We start from the raw sequence: 20,730 nt of genomic DNA, 5'->3' as shown, positions 1-20,730 counted from the left end.
GCTGATGCCTATAATCCCAGAATGTTGAGAGGCCAATACAGGAGGATTGCTTAAGGCTAGGAGTTCAAGATCAGCCTGGACAACACAGTGAGACACCATCCGTTAAAAAACAAAAAATAGCCAGGCATGGTGGCATGTGCCTGCAGACCTAGCAACTAGGGAAGCTAAGGTGGGAGGATCATTTGAGCCAAAGAGTTAGAGGCTGCAGTGAGCCATGATCTCACCACTGCACTCCAGCCTAGGCGACAGAGCGAAACCATTTCTAAATATATCTCCATAAAAAGCTTTCTACAAAGACTCTTTCACAGCGTTTTAATAACAATAGTCCAAACTGCAAAGAGCCTAGGTATCTATCCACAGGAAAATGAATAAACTGCTGCATTAATAAAATCTATATGATAAAAAGAACTACTGATGCACATAACATGGATGATTCCTAAAAACATCAATCTGAATAAAAGAAGCCAGATGCAAGGAATACATACTGCACAATTCCACTTATGTGACATTTAGAGGCAAACCAGACAAAATGAGTCTATGGTGACAGAATCAGAGTAGTGGTTGCTTGGGGTCGATGACTGGGAAAAAGCACAGTTTTCTGGACTCACAGAAATGTCCTGTTACCTTTAAAGGAGTGTGGATTACATGAACATGGACATTGTCAAAACTGACTGAACTGTACACCTAGGATCTGTGCATTACACTACATGTATATTATACCTCAATACAAAACTAACCAATTAACAGTTAGATATTATGGGCAACTTTATACCAACATATTTGAAAACTCAGATGAAATGGACAAATTCCTAGAAAAAAATATAACTAATCAAAAGTAAATCAAGGATAAAATAAAAAGCCTTAAAAGTCCTTTGTCTATTAAAGAAATTCATCAGTGGTCAAATATATCTCCATAGAAAATTCTAGGTGTAGATAGTTGCATCAGTGAATTCTATAAAACTTACAAGGAACCAATTCTAATGTTACATGAATTTTACCAGAGAACAGAAAATGAGGAAACATACTCCAAACTTCTTTCATGAGCAAGAATACCCTGATACTCAAACTAAAATTAAAATATTCAATATGTAAAAGGAAAATTATAAGCCAATGCAATATGACTCATGAATATAAACGCATAAATTCTAAATAACCAAGTCCAACATTACCAAGTTGGGTTTATACAAAGGATACAAAGTTGGTTGAACATTAGAAAATCAATGCCAGTCAACAAATTAGCAGATTAAAGAAAAAATTCATTATCTGCAGGTGCAAAACAAAAACAAACAAACAAAAAATTGTTATAACTGAACATCCTTTTTTTTTTTTTTTTTTTTTTTTTTTTGAGGCAGAGTCTCACTCTGTTGCCCAGGCTGGAGTACAGTGATGTGATCTTGGCTCACTGTAACCTCTGCCTTCCGAGTTTATGCAATTCCCTGCCTCAGCTTCCCAAGTAGCTGGGATTATAGGTGCCCACCACCACATCTGGCTAATTTTTTGTATTTTAAGTAGAGACGGGGTTTCACCATTTGGCAGGCTGGTCTTGAACTCCTGACCTCATGATCCACCTGCCTCGGCCTCCCAAAGTGCTGGGATTACAGGCATGAGCAACGGTGACAGGCACATTCATTCATTCTTAAATATACAGAACAAAGTAAATGAAAAGACACTTAGGAAACAAAAAATAGAAAAGGAGTTCCTTAACTTAATTAACAGTATGTAACAAAACCCTACAAAAAACACCGCTTTTTAGTGAAACACCTTTCCTTTTGACATTGAAAATAAGACAAGAGTGTCTGCTATTGTCATTTCTTGTCAAGACTGTACTGAAGGTCCTAACTAATGCATTTATACAATAAAAAAGGGGAAAACCAGTAAAAAGGGAGAAACAAACTGCTATTATTCACAAATAAATAAATGTGTACATAGGAAATCTGAAATAATCTAAGGATAAATTTTTCAGTAAGAGTTTAGCAACATTACTGAATACTAAATCAAAACACAAAAATAAGCAGCATTTTTATACACCAGAAAGTTAAAGATAATGATATTTAAAAAAAAAAAAAAACCATTTGTAACTACATATAAATTACATAAGTACCTAGTAATATACCTAACAGATGTTCTTGATCCCTAAGGAGAAATGTATTAACTTTTCCGAGAATCACTGAAGAAAATCTAAATTAATGACTAGATATACCATGTTCATGGGTTGGAAGACTGAACATTGAAAAAGCCAAGTGTTTCCAAATTTTCCTATATATCCAATCCAATCCTAATCAAAATCTCAACAAGGTTGATTTGGGGGTTTTGGTTTTGTTACATGTTTTTTGGGTGTGTGGATGCTCTCTAGGTTGTATTTTTGTTAACTGAAAAAATATCTACATAAAGAGTATATAAAACATAAATGATCCGGGCGCGGTGGCTCATACCTGTAATCTCAGCACTTTGAGAGGCCAAGGTGGGCGGATCACCTGAGGTCTGGAGTTCAAGGCCAGCCTGACCAACATGGGGAAACCCCATCTCTACTAAAAATACAAAATTAGCCGGGTGTGGTGGTGCATGCCTGTAACTCCAGCTACTCAGGAGGCTGAGGCAGGGGAATTATTGAACCTGGGGGGCGGAGGTTGCAGTGAGCTGAGATGGCACCATTACAGTCTAGCCTGGGCAACAAGAGCAAAACTCTGTCTCAAAAGAAAAAAAAATAAACATAAATGTATAGTTTCTGTCAAAACTATAAACTAATTAAAAAGAATTGTTGGCCTCTAAAGTATTCCACGGGTTAACATTGTTTGGAGATTTTGTACTGTTTGTTTTTGAGAAAGAAAAATAGCTTTGCTATTGTTTTTCATTATAAAATATATTCAGCATTTATTGCAAAAAATATTCAAATTAAGAAATGTATAAAATAACTAATTCTCCAAAAGTAAGCAATAATAACATCTGGATATATGTGCTTCCAAATTTTACATACAGTTGCAAACACATATATTTCACCATGGTAATCCTCATGTATTACTGAAAACTCAAACATCAGCAGCCAAACCATCTTCCATAATAACTCTCTTACAAAGAATAAAAAGATGTTAATCTGGTATAATCTACCTGTGTATCATTTCTGTTAATTTATGAGTGTGTTCAATAACTTAATAATAATAAAATAAAAACTCACTGTGTTATAGACTCCTTCAATTGTTTCTGTTCCTTCAGTGGATTTAGCCAATACTTTCAGCTTTCCAGGTGAACCTTTCTCCAACTGTTGAACCTAGTAAGAATAAAGAGTGTAATGATGCTATCTAAATATGATAAAAAAGAAATGCATAAAAGGGTGTACACTGGTATGTTCATGTACACTTGTGTGTGTGGTGGTGGTATATACAATATGTGTTAGTATAGTTAAGGTTTCTGGACAAGGCAGAAATGGAGAAAAGTGGACTGTCACAGATGCATTTTGGAGGTAGAAATGAATTAATGAATTAATTGAGATTGGAGGGAGGGAAAAAAAGAGAAATTAAGGGGTGTTCCTCAATACTGGCTTAACACATTGTGTTAAGTACCATTTACCGAGTACTGAGATGGACCAGAAAGATTAGCAGAATATATTTAGGTAAAAAATCTAGAAAAAAATTCATTTTTCTCTTGTTAAGTTTGAAATGCTTATGAGAGATTCAAGTGGCAATTTCCAGTAGACAGAAGTATAAATGAATGTGCAATTCAGGAGAGACTCTTAAACAGAAGATATAAATCTGAGAATCATTAGCATTTAGATGATGTTTTAAACTATGGGCCTAGAGAAGATCATCTAGGTAATACAAGTGCACAGAAGTGAAGAGGTGCCTGGAGGAAAACAAATGGGTGCTGGCGTCTATAGATGGAGTAGATGTAGATAGGAAAACTATAGACTGTGGGGCCACATAAGCCAGAAAGGAGGTGGCTTCAAACAGAAGGCCAGTTTCACCACATGCTGTCAAGAGGCCCAGTAAGATAAGGACAGAGACAGTACCACTGGATTTGATGACAGGAAATTTGCTAAAAACCTACAATCAGTTTCAAAGAAGTAGTGGAGATGGAAACAGCTGACAGGTAAGTGTGAAATGGAGGCAAGAAATTAGAAGCAGCATGCAGAGTTTTGTTTTATTTTGTTTTTTATAAAGGAGAAAAGAAAAATAGGGACCCAGCCATAACGGCAGTGAGGGTAAGAGAAGTCTTAAGTGTTCAAGATGAGAGACAGTGATATGAATAAGGAAAAAGAAGACAACTAACTGAAGATGGGATATCCTTGAAAAGGTGAAACAAAGCAGGAGATTAGGGGACTCAGCCTCTGAAATGAGCAAGGACACTTCCTATATCAGAAGAGGGGACAAAGGGGCAAATGGGGTTGGCTCTGTAGACTTGGGAGTAGAAACACTGTTTTAACATCATTTGAATACAGACTAATTTATGTAATGAAATGAAGTAACGTGGGGTAAAGTAAAAACTCAGAGAAAAGAAACTGCAAATGCCATGCAGCCTTACCATCACAGGTATGAATTTCCATAGGAACTTCACACCATGCTGCTCCATGTAGGAACCCACTTTCTCTGCCATTTCTTGGTCAAAGCCACGGAGAAGGATTGAGCGTACCATAACTGTGACATCTAGGCCAAAGCCAGCCAGAAACCCTGCACACTCCAGGGCGACGTAAGAGGCACCCACCACTAACGTTTTGCCAGGGCAATAAGGCAGAGAAAAAAGGTCATCACTGTAAAAGAAAAATTAAAAAAAAGAATACCTAGGCAGTAAGAATGAAATGAGTTATTCATGTTTCAATGTATAACGGTCTTGTAATGACTGAATTATAATTTAGTGTGTGAATGAAGCAACAACTGTTTGAAATTTGTAATTAAGTCTGCTGTGGAGTGGAACAATAAGTATACTTCAGTTTTTTCAAAATCAGACCACAAGCAAAGTTTTTTAAAAAATAAAATAGTATAGAAAATATCAGACTATATTATATGTAATGAGAAAAAAATCTGTTTGTTTTGGGGGTGTATGTACGTGCTATGTGAAGGGGTGTGTGTTTGTTTACCTGGACAAAACAATGTATTTAATTAATGTGAGCCAGCTCAAAAAAGTTTACAAGTCATTGCACATATGTCCTCTGTTTGACCACCAAGAAGAATTCCCATTAAATTTCAGTGTTAAGAAAAGCAGTATTTTTATCATAAGGATACTAAATCCTAGAGCTAATTGTATTTACTTCTTTGCTTTGGCCTGCAAGAGGTTTAGAATCAAGCTCCCAGACTACTTCTAGCAATCACCGAGACACATATGCCATATTTTTGTACATTAATTTTGCCACTGGCCTTATTTACCTGAATTTATATTCTCTGTTTCATTGCCTTTAACTGTTTAGCTTCTTGCATTGTATGTATTTTCATTTGTCTATTCGAATCTTTTGTAGAATAAGACAGGAAGTAAATAAACTGGAAACATGTCAATATGATGCAATTTAATAACATTAAAGTTAAAATGGTCTATTTAATCTTACCTGGTAATACAGTATTCTTTATCTCCTTGGATTCCTAAATACCGTGGCCTTTCACCCGTCGCTATGACAAACTGTGCAGCAGTATAATAAGTTTCCTGTCCTTTTTTATTGGTTGCCTTGAAAAAAAAGAAGTAAACCTCACTTACTCAACAAACACTACAGAGTACCAGACACCATGGACAAAACAGTTTCTACCCTCACGGAGCTTCCCATACAACAGGAACAGCAGACATGCAAAAAGTAATAATGCAATGTGATAAGCACAAGCACAGAAAATAGAAATCTTTATGAAATATTAATCAAAGCCCCATGGTGAGGGTAGAGTACTGGACTAGAAAGCCAATCAAGGATGGATTAAAGAAGGAGTGGAGATTTTCAAATGGAGATGAGAAAAGTGAAATGATGGGAGAGGAACAGAGACCTGGAAGACAGGACAATGTACACAAAAGCACATGGGCCCGGAAGGAGTTGGTGTGTGAAGACTGGAGGGCAGGGTTGGGTCAGAAGTGACATGAAACAGACAGACTAGAGCCAAGTGTGAAGGCTCTTATGTCATCCTAACAACTTAGGCTATGGGTAACCAACAAAGGCTGTTCACAATTTATAATTATACAAACAATTAAAAAATATATTTTCACTTAAAAACATTCAAATTCGAGAACTACAAACCACTGCTCAATGAAATGAGAGAGGACACAAACAGATGGAGAAACATTCCATGTTCATAGTTAGGAAGAATCAATATCGTGAAAATGGCCACACTGCCCAAAGTAATTTACAGATTCAACTCTATCCCCATCAAGCTACCAATGACCTTCTTCACAGAACTGGAAAAAACCACCTTAAACTTCATATGGAACCAAAAGACAGCCTGCATAGCCAAGTCAATTCTAAGCAACAAAAACAAAGAGGGAGGCATCACACTACTGGACTTCAAACTATACTACAAGGCTACAGTAATCAAAACAGCATGGTACTGGTACCAAAACAGAGATACAGACCAATGGAACAGAACAGAGGCCTCAGAGGCAATGCCACACATCTACAACCATCTGATCTTTGACAAACCTGACAAAAACAAGCAATGTGGAAAGGAGTCCCTGTTTAATAAATGGTGTTGGAAAAACTGGCTAGCCATGTGCACAAAGCAGAAACTGGACCCCTTCCTCACACCTTACACTAAAATTAACTGCAGATGGATTAAAGACTTAAACATAAGACCTAACACCATAAAAACCCTAGTAGAAAATCTAGGCAAAACCATTCAGGATATAGGCGTAGGCAAGGACTTCATGACCAAAACAGCAAAAGCATTGGCAACAAAAGCCAAAATAGACAAATGGGACCTAATCAAACTCCACAGCTTCTGCACAGCAAAAGAAACAGTAATTAGAGTGAATTGGCAACCAACAGAATGGGAAACAATTTTTGCAATCTACCCATATGACAAAGGGCTGATATCCAGAATCTACAAAAAACTAAAACAGATTTACAAGAAAAAAACAAACTAACCCATTCAAAAGTGGGTGAAGGATATGAACAGACACTTTACAAAAGAAGACATACATGAGGCCAACAAACATGAAAGAATGCTCATCATCACTGGTCATTAGGGAAATGCAAATCAAAACTACATTGAGATATCATCTTACGCCAGTTAGAATGGTGATCATTAAAAAATCTGGAGACAACAGATGCTGGAGAGGATGCTGAGAAATAGAAACACTTTCACAGTGTTGGTGGGAGTGTAAATTAGTTCAACCATTGTGGAAGACAGTGTGGCGATTCCTCAAGGACCTAGAAATAGAAATTCCATTTGACCTGGCAATCCCATTACTGGGTATATATCCAAAGGATTATAAATCATTCTACTATAAGGACACATGCACACGAATGTTCGTTGCAGCACTGTTTACAATAGCAAAGACCTGGAACCAACCCAAATATCCATCGATGATAGACTAGACAGGGAAAATGTGGCACATATACACCATGGAATACTATGCAGCCATAAAAAACGATGAGTTTGTGTCCTTTGTAGGGACATGCATGAACCTGGAAACCATCATTCTCAGCAAACTGACACAAGAACACAAAATCAAACACCGCATGTTCTCACTCATAGGCGGGTGTTGAACAATGAGAACACATGGACACAGGGAGGGGAGCATCACACACTGGGGTCTGTAGGGGGGAAATGGGGGAGGGACAGTGGGGGGTGGGGAGTTGGGGAGAGATAGCATGGGGAGAAATGCCATATATAGGTGATGGGGAGGCAGGCAGCACATCACACTGCCATGTGTGTACCTATGCAACAATCTTGCATGTTCTTCACATGTACCCCAAAACCTAAAATGCAATAAAAAAAATTGAGGAGAAAAAATATACATTATGAGCATATTCCCATGCCATGAAGTATCTTTTTATAATATTTTTTATTGTTATACTGGGTTCGATGATAAGTCTGAGCACAGTATGTTTAATAAACACCAATTGTTGGGAAAAAAAAAACATTCAAATACTAACGAAGGTGTTTAAACAAGTGGGTTGGCACCATGAGTGGGATATAGAACAGAGCCTGGAGAAAGAGCCTTGCTTAGAAGGGCTCTGTAAAAGACAAGCAAGTACAGGCTGTGGGGTGAGAGGGAGACTCTGGAGTTTCTAGCCTGAGAGAATGGGAATGTGCTAGCATCACTAAACAAAGAGCCACACAAGAGGCAGGTATGGCTGGGGCTTATTCAACCATCTGTGCCAGGAAATTTGAGAAATAAAACATGCATTTCTACTGTGTTTCACGTAAATAACATAATTCAAATTGGCCCATATAAGGTTTTAAAGGGTTGGTTTTATCTTATTAATTTTTAGGAATGAAATATATCTTTAATTGACTAAAACACATCATCCAAAATATAGATTATATGGCAAATGATAACAATTGTTAAAGCTAGGAATTGAATATTTGGCTATTTACTATGTTATGTTCTCAATTATTTCCTGTTCAAATAAATATTTAAATAAAATGTTGAAAATAAACTTTGAAGGGCAGCTTTAAATGGACCATACCTCACACGTTTCTGAGATAACAACTCAATACAAAATACTCTGAAATCTTGTCAAGATTATCTCACACTGTGCTAACAAAGTACAAAAATAAACTAGATGATGAGGACAATATCTGATTGTCATAATTCCAATTTAAACTGTTTGTGTTCCTCAAAATGATCTCATTTTCCTTATATATTAATCTAATAATATATAAATACTACAAAGATAAGCTTACAAAACACACTAATTCTAATACTACTTTTATCAATGCTTTTATGAATTATATATATTGGAGTTCTAGTTAAGGTTTCATTTTTAGGAAGGATTCCACTAATAAAATTTTGATCTTTTTAGTCTTTTAAATTTTGAACTGCTTAGTCTAAACATGTTCTCTTTTAATATGGCCATAAAATAAAAGGCAAATAACTTTAAACTAAGGGTTCTTTAAAACACAATTTCATCAAGGTAACCAAACACATAGAACAACAAACAATGGGAGAAAAACACGTGTACATGCATGACTGTGTGTGTGTGTGTGTGTGCATGCGCAAGCTCATGCACACCTGTTACGCTCCTTAGCACGCAACATGAAATTTTAGTCCAAGACAAGTACAAACAATTGGAAGGAAAGGAAATGAACAAGACAAGAAACTCAAAGAGTACCTTTATTTTGTGATGTTCAACAAATTCTCCATAGGAATTGACATAGGCCACAGCCTTTTCCCTCAAAGACAACCCGTAGCCAAAGTTTAGAGAGCGGATGTGGTTCTGAATCGCTTTTGTCATCGTCTCCCAGTTGTGCTTCACTAAGAAGAAACAACCAGGGTAAAGATGTTAAGTGAATTTTACCTTTAATGGTAAATTATATGTAACCAGACATAAGCCATACTAACAGTGCTTTAAAAATCATGAAGTAGACAGAAGATAATTAACAATTTCAATCTTTTTTATGCCAGCCATAGTTTATATTCTTCCTATTTTATATTACAAAGAATGTGTAAAAAGCAAGAATTTTGAAAAGAAGAAAACTGGGGAAAAGTCCATGGAGGAGAGAATGGGGAAACTGGCCCTCACATGGCAATGCCCACGACGACATAGGCAGGAGGCTCACTTCTCCTTGGTGGCATCTCCTAGAACCCTTTCCCACTCCATGGGACCTACCTTACTTTGTCCCTTGGATGGGAAGAAGGCCTCAAGTCAGTGAGCTTAGTACACTCTCCTCAACAGACTGACATGGTTCCTTTCCCATTTGGTTCACAGCACAGTCTTATGTGTCTTTACAACAAACATGGCTCATGCTCACCACTGTCAACCTTCAATATTACAGTGTTTACCCATTCCTTTGGAAGGTGGGGCAGGATTTGGCTGTTGGAATTCTGTGTCATCTCTGTATCTTCTAGGTGGGATTTACTGCATAGTGTTCATCTTATCTACAGATGCCAGACCCTGAAGGTCACCCTGTGCAGCTCTATGTTTCTAAGATGCAGGCACACCCCAGCCAGGGCTTCCATCATAACTAGATGAGATTCCAGAAGACAAACCAAAAACCTGAGGTCAATAGTCACATCTGGAAACTGACTCCATCTACCACTGTCAAGAAATGCCCCCCTATTCATCCAGGGACATGGGAAGTTATCACGCAGGAAAGGGAGATGGCTAGAGGAGATAGTCAGTGCACAGAGAGGCTTAGCCAATGTCAACACACGTGACCCTTTCTATGATGCCAGTGTACCACAGTCTCCTAAAATTTTGCAACCCAAAATAGTCGTTCTTGTTACCACATTACCCCATCCTCCCACTCCCTGTGATGTAGGTTACGATGATTCTCAAACCTGTCCCAGCAGAGACCATGTTGCCACAATGGTACATACCCTCACATCCTAAAGATATTTCTTCCCCATCCCCCGAAAAGCTTTTCTTCCAACCCTTAAACTACTTATCCTAAGAATCCTGTCAGCTCAACTCACAGTTCATGTGTCCTTTTGTTTCTTGTTCTTGTTGCAAAAGGCAGTCTAGATTAGAGGCTCTCAAATATGTCATAATGGGAATCATGTTGATCTATACAAATCCTAGGACCTGCCAAAAACTATAAAATCAGGAGTGGGACCCTGGAACCTATAAAGTTAAAAAGCTCCTCCTGGAGTTTCTGATATGCCAAATCTATGAACTGGCACTTTGAAACCACCTGCTCTACTGTTTCATTGATGTGTTTAGTCCTGCAACAGTACAACATTTTTAAATACTGAGAAAGGTCACCCTCTATACCTTCTCAAAGGTTGCCTAGCTATTTTCACATATGTATTTTTCAATACAAATTTTAAAATAATTAGCCAATCTCCAAAAAGAAAAAAATGTCTCATGGAGATCTTACCAGACTTATATAAAATTTACAAATAATTTTTGAGATGTCTTCACAATATTGAGACATCCTCTCTAAAATCATAGTAAATTTCTTGTCATGCCCTTATATTCTTTCCTTATATATCCTGTACATTCCTGGTTGAATTCATTTCAAGTTATTTTCATTTTTTGTTACAATTTTCAATTATACATGTGAATATATATATGTATATACTGACACACCACATATACATACACATACACAATACATTTATATATACCCATACATACACACACACCCACATAGATATTTTAAGAGACAGGGTCTCACCCTGTTGCTGAGGCTAGAATGCCATGGCACAATCTCAGCTCACTGCATCCTCGACCTCCCAGATCCAAGCAATCCTCCTGCCTCAGCCTCCTGAGCAGTTGGGACTACAGGCATGCACCACCATGCCCAGCTAATCCTAGCTTGACCTAAAGCTCTCCATTGAGCTGACTGGAGAAATGTGTCCAGCATCAACCCATTATCCTGAACTCAACCCCACCCTGCCAATAAATCAAAGCTGCCTGTGTTTTCTATCTCAATGAATGGTATTCCATTTCCCCCAATTCCTCTTCCTGTATTCTTTCCTCTCCCTCACTCCATCTCCTACCATGACCTGGATGGCCTGTCATAATCACCTGGCTATGGTCAGAACCAGGATCATATATGATCCTTTAAATGTGCACATTCACTGCCCACATCGACCAGATCAAAATATCTGCAAAAAGAGACAAGTGGTTTGCAATTTTTCTTTTCTTGTGGACATTCTGATACACAGCCAAGTCTACATCCAACTGGTCACCACGTCTGGTCAATTCTATGCCTTCAATTGCCCTCCAACCTGACTTCAGTCTTTGCTCAGGCCTCTGTCATTTCTTGCCCCCACTTCCCTATCCTTTCCTCTCTTTTCTAAGTTCCTCAGTGTTATCAAAGGTGTAAAAGTTGTCAGAATCAAAATGGAGTAACTTGTGTTTAAAAAAAAAAAAAAACTCTCTGACAAACAGAGCTGGGGAAGGCCATGAAGAAAGGGTTTTCTGGGTTGTATGCCTGATAACATAATCATCACAAAGACTGCAAAAACCACAAACTTGCCTAAAGGCCATCACAACCTTACATAAAAATACATCTTCCAGGACATCTGCCCAGCAACTGCCTGTCCACCTTGGACTTGAGTCACCATAGTTATTGATCCTTGTAGCCAAGGATAATCATTTCAATCCTATCATCCTCATTTTTGCTTAGGAAACCCTTGTCTTCCTTTACATCCCTGAACATGCACGTCATTTACTATGGCACACATATTCCAGCTGCAGTGCCCAATTCAGAAATAAGCATCATTTTCTTTAGGGAGCTTCTCTCTGCTTGCTACTTAGCTTGACAAAAGGACCCAGAATCACAGCCCATGGCTCATGCTCCTCTCCTGCTTCAACTCCCTTCATCTACTCTTCACTCCAGCTGCTCCTAACCCCCAAAACATCATGTTTCCTCACATCTCCATAGTGTTCATCAAGCTGCTTCCTGTGTTAAAGGTCCTACTCCTCTGTGACCTTCCAGATGCAGCTCAAGGGTCACCCTGTCTGAAGAGTTTTCTCTGACACTCCCCACCACCCCCAAGGCTACATGGAGCCAATACTCTAAGCAGCACAGCTAATTTGAGTGCACTGAATGAATTTCCTTGTCTCTCTCGCTCCCACTGGACTACGTGCTATTTACAGGCAGCTCTGCTTCCTCACATCTGTATCCTCAGAGCCTGGCTAATACATGTTTACTGGATGAATTTCTTTTCCACCTTTCATTAACCAAAGATACATATAACCACTGAGAAAAAATGTAACAGATAAAATTCAAACAATAACCCTTGCTATTCTATTTTCCTTATACTTGAAAGAAATTTGAAAACAGCTATTATTTAATCTTTTACATTCTGCTAAGGCTATGGAATTGCTGCAGCTGAGACAATTCCCTCTCTAGGTGGCGAGGCCCATAAGAGTGGGACCCTCTTTGCATCCTCTATGCCTGGCTGACACAGTGGCTTCCTAATGAATGTTCATTAAATGAATTATGAACTCAACTATAAAAATATGAATAGCAAGTCTTTATCTAAAAAACTCATTTTTTTCTCTCAATCTATACTTTATATACATTACTCACCTTGTTGATTATACTCCCAGCCAAACTTCCCTGAGTCATGTAATGCCTGCCCCAAAAGGGCAGCCTGATGCATCAATTTCTTAGGAATACAACCTACATTTACACAAGTGCCACCAAGACCTGAGAAAGAAAATAAGTTTTAATGCTTCTTCTGTGTGTGTCTAGTTTCACACATCTGCAGACATATTATATTAAAACATGTGGAAATTACAAGCTCAATGGTGGGGGGATGACACCCCACCCCAAAATAAGACACAAGGAATTACCCCAAATTTTCTGACCACGGTTCCACAGAGGAGACCCAAGGATGCCTAAAAATACAGACATACATGTGAGAAGTTTTCTGGGCACAGAGTCCAAAACTTTCACTTGAGTCTGATCCGCAGTGATCAGAATGATCTGAGATTAACTAGATATGTACTACACCAAGGGTGAGAAAGGGTGTGAAACTCAGCTCCCAGCCTTGTACTCTCCATAACTCTGACTCCTCTGAGCCATGTCATCAACTGCAAGCTGCCTGGACACATTTACTCTGAGTGCTAAACACCACAAAATGGATCATGCAAAACAGAGTGCCCCTTTGCAGGGCAGTCTCAAATTCTTTCTGACTGCAATGTCTTCTGGCATGCCAGATAAGTAGGATGATTTCTGGATAAGAAAGGGAGAAGGGGAGGAGAAAAAGAGGAAAGAGGGCAGGGTGAGGGACAAAAAACAAGTGTACACACACCACAAGAATATTATGAGAAAAATCAAGGTAGATTAGCTTTTGTATATAAAATTCTCGGCTATAACTTTCTGAGTAAGTTTGAATTTTAAAAATTGATTTTCACAATTTATCAGACTGGTTCTGGCAGAAAAAAGACACACTCAAGTTGGGGAACCGAAGGATTAACAGAGAAATTATCACAAAGGTGTAAGCAGGAAGCGCAAAAAGGGATAGAATAGTTCCCTAAACTAGTGACACAGGGTGACCACTGGCAGCCCCATGTGAAGGGGCAAGGAGACTGAGTGCCACCACCCAGTAGGAGCTGGCCATCTAATGGAAGGGATGGCATCTTCCACAGGAAGATGCAGGGACCCAACAGGGAAGGAGCCAGGCGAGTAAAATCCCAACTCCACTATCTCTCTGCCCTCTTCCCATTACCCCAAAGTGGCCAAGCTATCTGAGAAGCCAGAGGGCATGGCTGCCAACAGATCAGTCTTACAGGGCATAGAGCAGGGCAGATGCAGAGGGAGACTACATTTAAAGAATAAATGGAAACATCTAGCACAAAATCCATGTGCTCTTTTCACTGTGGAAAAACAATATGGAAAGGTGAGCACTCTAGTCTACAGGAGACAGCAGAGTCATAGGGCTGGTCATTGGTCTCCTTGTGAAGCTAAACTGCAAAGATTACATACACTCACTCCATCAGCTACTGTGCTGCTAATATAGTCAATTATGAATCTGACACAGAAACAAAGAAAAGTATTTCTTGCAAACCTATGTGACCACAACACAGTATATACACTGTGACCTCAACTACATGACATGCATGCAAAAAAATAGTATGGTAGAAGTGCTGAAATACTGGGGTCATGGAATTTTTTTTTTTCTTTTTGCAAAATCTTCCTTACTTATGTTTACATTATCTTTCCAACATCACCACTTGTTAACTATAACCTCACTAAGACTCAGTTCATTTAAAAAAATTTATTTTTATTTTTTATTTTTTTAGATAGAGACAAGGTCTCACTATATTATCCAGGCTAATCTCGAACTCCTGAGCCCCACAAAGTACTGGGATTACAGGCATGAACCTCTGGGTCTGGCCTAGCCTTGCCTGTTTTCTTATCCAAGAAACAGGTGAGTTATACCTCTTGAGATTGTCGTGAGGATTAAATGAGATTACATAAAGCAAACAACATATGTAAACAGCATAGAGGAACAACAGAGAAAAACAGCTTACCCCAGGATGTGCCCTGAGGTGACGGGACAACAAAGTCTAGCACCATAACTTTCTTTCCCAAAATGGCAGCTTCCTACAAATGAACAACAACAACAACAAAATTTACATCTAAAGATCTTGTTACTTTTCTGACACTCTCTCAATTTTTGTCTTCTCTAAAAGACTGTTTTTGTGTGACACACAATCTTTTACCTGAATTACACCAGCTATTACAATAGAAGCTTAAACTGTAATATTAGTTGTTTCTTCTTTTTTAAGTGTAGAAGAAATGCCTATGGCAATCACCAGGAAGATTATCTATGAATTTCATTCCTATGTTCATACCTTTGCACACGAAAGGCCACCAGAACCACCACCGATGACGATCAGATCATAATCATATGCCGAATCTTCCTGAAGGAGCTTCTGCAACAAACCACTCTGATATGCCTATGGTTTAATTACAGGAGAAAGAACACTGCAGAATTTAAAGTTTTACAACTGTTTACATGTACCCTATGTTCAATTGGTATGGATTTCTTTTATAAAAATCTTAGGAACAATCTATAATTTATCTAAGTTGGTACTGTAAATTTATCTGGATGCTATTTAAAAATAGGGTCTAACTAGTTAGAACTTATACCAAAGTGTATATGTTTTTGTCCCTTCTGACCTATCACCTGACAGCTAGGCATGTGCCAAATAACTTAGAAGGTTGTGGCTCTGGATCTACGTAAGATGAGGTCATTTTCTTGGTCTAATCATCAAAATGTTATAGTCAAGTGCAGTGGAATACCAAGTATCATTTTTCAAGATCCTTGCTCATCTATGCTAGTCTTCATTTTGAAAAAATTTTTATGCATTATCAGCATATTTTGTCATGGCTTTTTATAAATCAATCTAACTTTTGTAACTATAAAAGTAGCTCAACTACTGGTGAGCTTTCTATACAACACCAACATCTCGCATTTTCTTTCAGCAAGTCATGACGCTGGCCCTGAGGCGTATCCTCTTGCTTACTTGGCCCTCCTTGTGATCAGAAGTAGTTTAGATGAGGTTAGAGGTTTGATCTGTGATTTAGTAAGTTTGCTTTATGCCAAGTCAGTTGTTCACTTCCATTATCTTGGGTTTAGACGAACACCATGATCAAACTAGCCCTTCTTGTGACACACAACAGATGCTTCATAACTATGCGGACTCACCAGATGCATGTGTCGCCATGAAGAATGGGTGCCCAAAAAGGTTTTGGGGACATTCTAAAAAGGGCTCCTCTGGCCTCCTTACTTTCAGGTGCCCTTAGGGAAATCCAGCTCATCAGGATCTGCCATCCAAGAAATATCTCTCTGTCTTAAAATAATAGAATTGCTATCTCTGTATCTACAGATTCATTCTTGGACGTCATTTTCCAGGTTAAGATTGGCAAGACGAGCACTTCAGAAGGTGTTCAGGGGCCATAATTACAGGACTTACCGCTATGTAAACTGGGTTATAGATTCTAGGATTAATAAAGCAGATTGTTACAGCATAAGGATGCTGATCATAGATTAACACACAACGTGGACCACCTTTTTCCCCACAAAATTATAATTCTTAATTAAAGCCTCAAATACAACTATTTAATCAATCACTGATTACTCATATTGTATACATATACAAAGGATATGACAGAGTAGAATTTTAATAAAAGTAAATAACTAATTATAAAATAAGGACCTTATTTAATTAACATCAATTTTTATCTATCACTGCTTACCTAACAACTCCTGTTCATTTGTAGCATTCTAGGAATCAAAAAATCAAAAGCCATAGGCCTTTGCAAAGCACCCCAGGGTTAGCAGCCTTAACAGGAATTGTAATTGCCCCAGACAAAAATGTCAGAGTTGACCTCTCTTTACTGGGCAATGAGTAAAATGTTCTCTCTCTCCATCAGGAGGAAAAGACCTAGGATGTCCTCAGGGTGGCCCACCTGTTTTTCCTGGTGTCCTCACACAAAAATCCTAGCTTCTGGAAAAGCTAATTTCCCTTAATGCAATCAATGTTATCTGATAATTGTCCTATATGCTTCATTTTATAATTTCCAAAAGATGAGTGGACTGCCAAAAACCATTTTCTCCTCTTTAGATACTTTTTAAAAGTGTGAACAAACAGCACTGAAGAACATATAATACTATTATTACCTGGAAAGTTTGGTCACATCCACCTACATGTACTTTATTCACAAAAATATTGGGCACGGTTTTCTGATTAGTGATTTCTAACAGCACTTCTTGAATCTTGGCCCCATCATCTAAAGAAGAAAAAACTATATATAAAAACACTGAAACGAGTTCCAAATCTTTGTGAGTTAAACTAAAGTCTTACAACACTCAAATGTTCACATGTACATACCCATAATAGGTCAGTGTGTTACATAACTTTATGAAATGATAACTCGAGGGGAAAACATCCATGCTTGCCAAGAAAATCTTCAAAAATAAAGATCTACTAATTCATTTAAGATAAATCCTTCAAAATTAGATTTTGATATATTATTCAGTGACTATGCCAAGACAAACAGGTAAGAGCCCTCTTTAAAGAGCAAATATCAAGATAAAATCTGCTGTAACAATAATAACTCAGAAAATACTTCTTACAATTACATTTTTAAATGTTTATGATCATAGTCCAAAATTTTTCTTCCACCCCTAAAAATAAAACTGGTCCATGACTACTTAAGACTACCTTATTGGTATACACTTTAGAAAGTCTCCAAGATTCAAGAGCATTTCATTCATTAAGGCAACTTGGTTAAAATGAGTCACTGAGGTTCTATGAAGGCAGAAATCAAACTTTTTCTGTTCATCACCATGCCCTCACCCCCGAAAAGCTCCTTACGTGTAAAGTGCTCAACTAATATTAGATATATGAATGCCAAGAATTCAAAAGTATAAAGCTAAAAACTTAATATACTCTCCCCGGTGGATGACACAGCCAGGAAATGGCAGTGGATTCTTTTCATTTGTTACAGCTTAATCTATTGTGCTAGAGAGCTGGCAGATACAGCTGAAATGCCTCAAGTACTTCAAAGGGAGCCGCTTATATATCTTCCCCTCCTTCCCTCAAATATGGAAAATATATAAATAAAAAACCTACACCAACTTATCTCCCACATAAGGGTTCATTTTCTGCATGGCTGAATGTAGACAAAAATGCCTCATCTAACCCGGAGACAAGAATAATTTGAATTGAACAAAGTAAATGGAAAGAAGTCAATCTTGTTGGCATTTATCATAAACAACACTGTATAGTAACTGGTCTACTTACCAACTTGATCAAGTTCCAAGACATAACATTCAGCTCCCAAAGAAGAAAAGAGTTCTTTCACCTGAAACAAAAATTAAGCTAAGTTTCACTCTCACAAAAGATTCAACAGCTGTGAAATATGAACATAGTAATGAGAGACGTCAAAAATAAATGTTCTGGAGGAACAGGAGTTCTAGCCAATGGGTGGTTTTTGTTTTTGTTTTTTTATTTTCCTTTCCTCTACACATTTTCCCGGAATAATCTCAGGTCATCCCTTGCCTCCTTTTTACTGTCTCCTTATGACTTTCAAATCTACAACTTTCGCCCAAATCTCTTTTTTGAATTCAAGATAGGCAGCATCTATTTTCCACCTGTGTGTTCCACAGGCATCTCACAGGCAACATACCCACAATGCTACTCTTCTCCTTCCATGTACCTTTTCCTCTTCCTGTGTTTCCTTTCAATAGTCATTAAACCATTAAACAAATTTTTATCTGTCAAACACTTTGAATGGGTCATCTACATTTCTAAGTACTCAAGAGAAAACAAGGAACAACATGCAATCTCTACCCTCTAGTAGGGGAAACAGACAAGTGACAATTTAACTTATAGCACCATCTCCAGTTGATTAAATAAGAGCAACTACAGCCTTGCTACTTACTCAAACAGAGGAAAGAGGAACACAAAGGCCAGGAGCTTACCAGACATGCAAAATCAGGACCTGCAGCAGAATCTGCACCTTAGCAACTGCAAAGCTCTAACTGGGAATCATTTTCATGCCTCCCTCTCATGCAGCATCTTCCTATCCCACATGAACTCCCCAGCCATTCATTGTCATTACAAAGTTTTCACAATTCTCTCTTGAGCTGGTTCGTCTATCTAGTTCTCCATAGTTGCTATCTTAACCTGAGCCATCAACACTGACTACTGGAAATTCTCAGTAATATCCTACAAATTATTTCTGTACCAGCTTTGTCCTCCCCACTTCTGAAAATTACATCCAAAGTGGTCATCTAAAAGCACTTTTCACCACATTACTTAAAAGCCTTCAGTGCCCTCAGCCCTCAAGGTAAGATCCAGAGGTTCCATTTCCAGAATGGAAATGTGAGCAGGGAACACTGGGGAAAATTTCAAATCACAGGTCAGACCCTGCTCACAAGTATGAGATGACTTTTCTTTGCCACATCAAGTCCACACTCATTAACAAGCACTTTAAGACCTCCTTGGCCAGGCGTAGTGGCTCACGCCTGTAATCCCAGCTCTTTGGGAGCCCAGGCAGGTGGATCACTTGAGCGCAGGAGCTCAAGACCAGCCTGGGCAACATGGTGAAACACTATCTCTATAAAAAATACAAAAATTAGCCAGGTGTGGTGGCATAAGCCTGTAGTCCCCGCTATTTGGAAGGCTTATGTGGAAGGATCACTTGAGACCAGGAGGCAGAAGTTGCAGTAAACCAAGATCAAGCTGCTGTACTCCAGCCTGGGCAACACAGCAAGACCCCATCTCAAAAAAAAGACCTCCTTAAATCACCTTTGAAACTAAACTTCCAGCCATTTTCCAATGAATCCTCCTGATTTCTTTCATATACCTTGTACTCACCCATACAATTTTCCTTTTATCATTATCTATCTTTGTTGATACTAATTTCCTAATCAGATGCTCTTTCTTACCTACAGACTCTAACTTATCCCTCAAAGACCAGTCATTTTCTTAGACTGTTCTGATCCTCCACAGAAGCCACTGTTTTATCTCTTATTCCCATAACTCTTATTTTTCTTATGCACTTTTTTCTACACATGTGAGCTGGTTGATTACAGCTCAATTAGACTATGAGTTTGTGGGAGGAAAAACAGAGGTTTATTCATTTCTGTGTCTCTGCAACACTAAGCACCCAATAACACTTGTTGAATGCCATTAGCAGCCCAATCAAGAAACAAATCTCTCTCCTTGACTCGGCAAGGATAAGGACATGTGGAATATGGTGTCTACTTTTGGGGGATACATTTAAGAAGTTCACGGGCCAAAAAAAAACTGTACAATCAAGTTAGTGAGCGGCTACATGTAAAGACAGACATGTAAGAAGGCAGATTGCTCGGCCAAGCAAGAAAAACACTTAGTGAAAGTACTGGAAGATCTGCCTTCCAAGCAGAAGCAAGGTTCTTAATTCTGCTCACTGGAGCAATGCTCACCTCCAAGAATGAAGAAACATTTCAGGGAGGCAGATTTTGCTTCACTTAAAAACATTTCAATAATCAGAGCTGTCCAAATATGTAATGGGACTCAAAATCATGGCCACATTACTGAAAATGTTGATACACACAGGATTGAGGATCATTTGTCCTAAGATGTTCTGTATCAGCAAAGATTTGACTAAAATGATTTAAGATCATTCAACACATATTATGTGC

The 20,730-nt window shown here is 38.3% G+C and overlaps 1 protein-coding gene across 2 annotated transcripts in view; it reads right to left on the bottom strand.

The window, feature by feature from the left end:
- The window catches only part of TXNRD3 (thioredoxin reductase 3), a 61,603-nt gene extending 43,188 nt beyond the window's left edge, over window positions 1-18,415 (bottom strand). The window contains exons 1-9 of one of the 2 annotated variants that reach the window (XM_064362109.1): window positions 18,344-18,415; window positions 17,218-17,327; window positions 15,386-15,490; window positions 15,062-15,134; window positions 13,113-13,232; window positions 9,239-9,381; window positions 5,531-5,646; window positions 4,516-4,741; window positions 3,173-3,265 (exon numbers count right to left, since the gene is read on the bottom strand). In XM_064362109.1, the coding sequence (XP_064218179.1) occupies window positions 3,173-3,265; window positions 4,516-4,741; window positions 5,531-5,646; window positions 9,239-9,381; window positions 13,113-13,232; window positions 15,062-15,107 (744 nt within the window). In that variant the 5' untranslated portion in view covers window positions 15,108-15,134; window positions 15,386-15,490; window positions 17,218-17,327; window positions 18,344-18,415. Of the gene's footprint in view, window positions 1-3,172; window positions 3,266-4,515; window positions 4,742-5,530; window positions 5,647-9,238; window positions 9,382-13,112; window positions 13,233-15,061; window positions 15,135-15,385; window positions 15,491-17,217; window positions 17,328-18,343 lie in introns of those variants that run through there. The other variant, XM_064362108.1, reaches the window with a different exon arrangement.
- Window positions 18,416-20,730: the final 2,315 nt, after the last annotated feature.

This window comes from Aotus nancymaae, unplaced genomic scaffold (genome assembly GCF_030222135.1).
Source record: "Aotus nancymaae isolate 86718 unplaced genomic scaffold, 86718_ANA_hifiasm-v0.15.2.pri h1tg000046l, whole genome shotgun sequence".
NCBI classification, from domain to species: Eukaryota; Metazoa; Chordata; class Mammalia; order Primates; family Aotidae; genus Aotus; species Aotus nancymaae.
The sequence above is the reverse complement of the archived record's forward strand: the minus strand, read 5'-3'. Positions and strand labels throughout refer to the sequence as shown.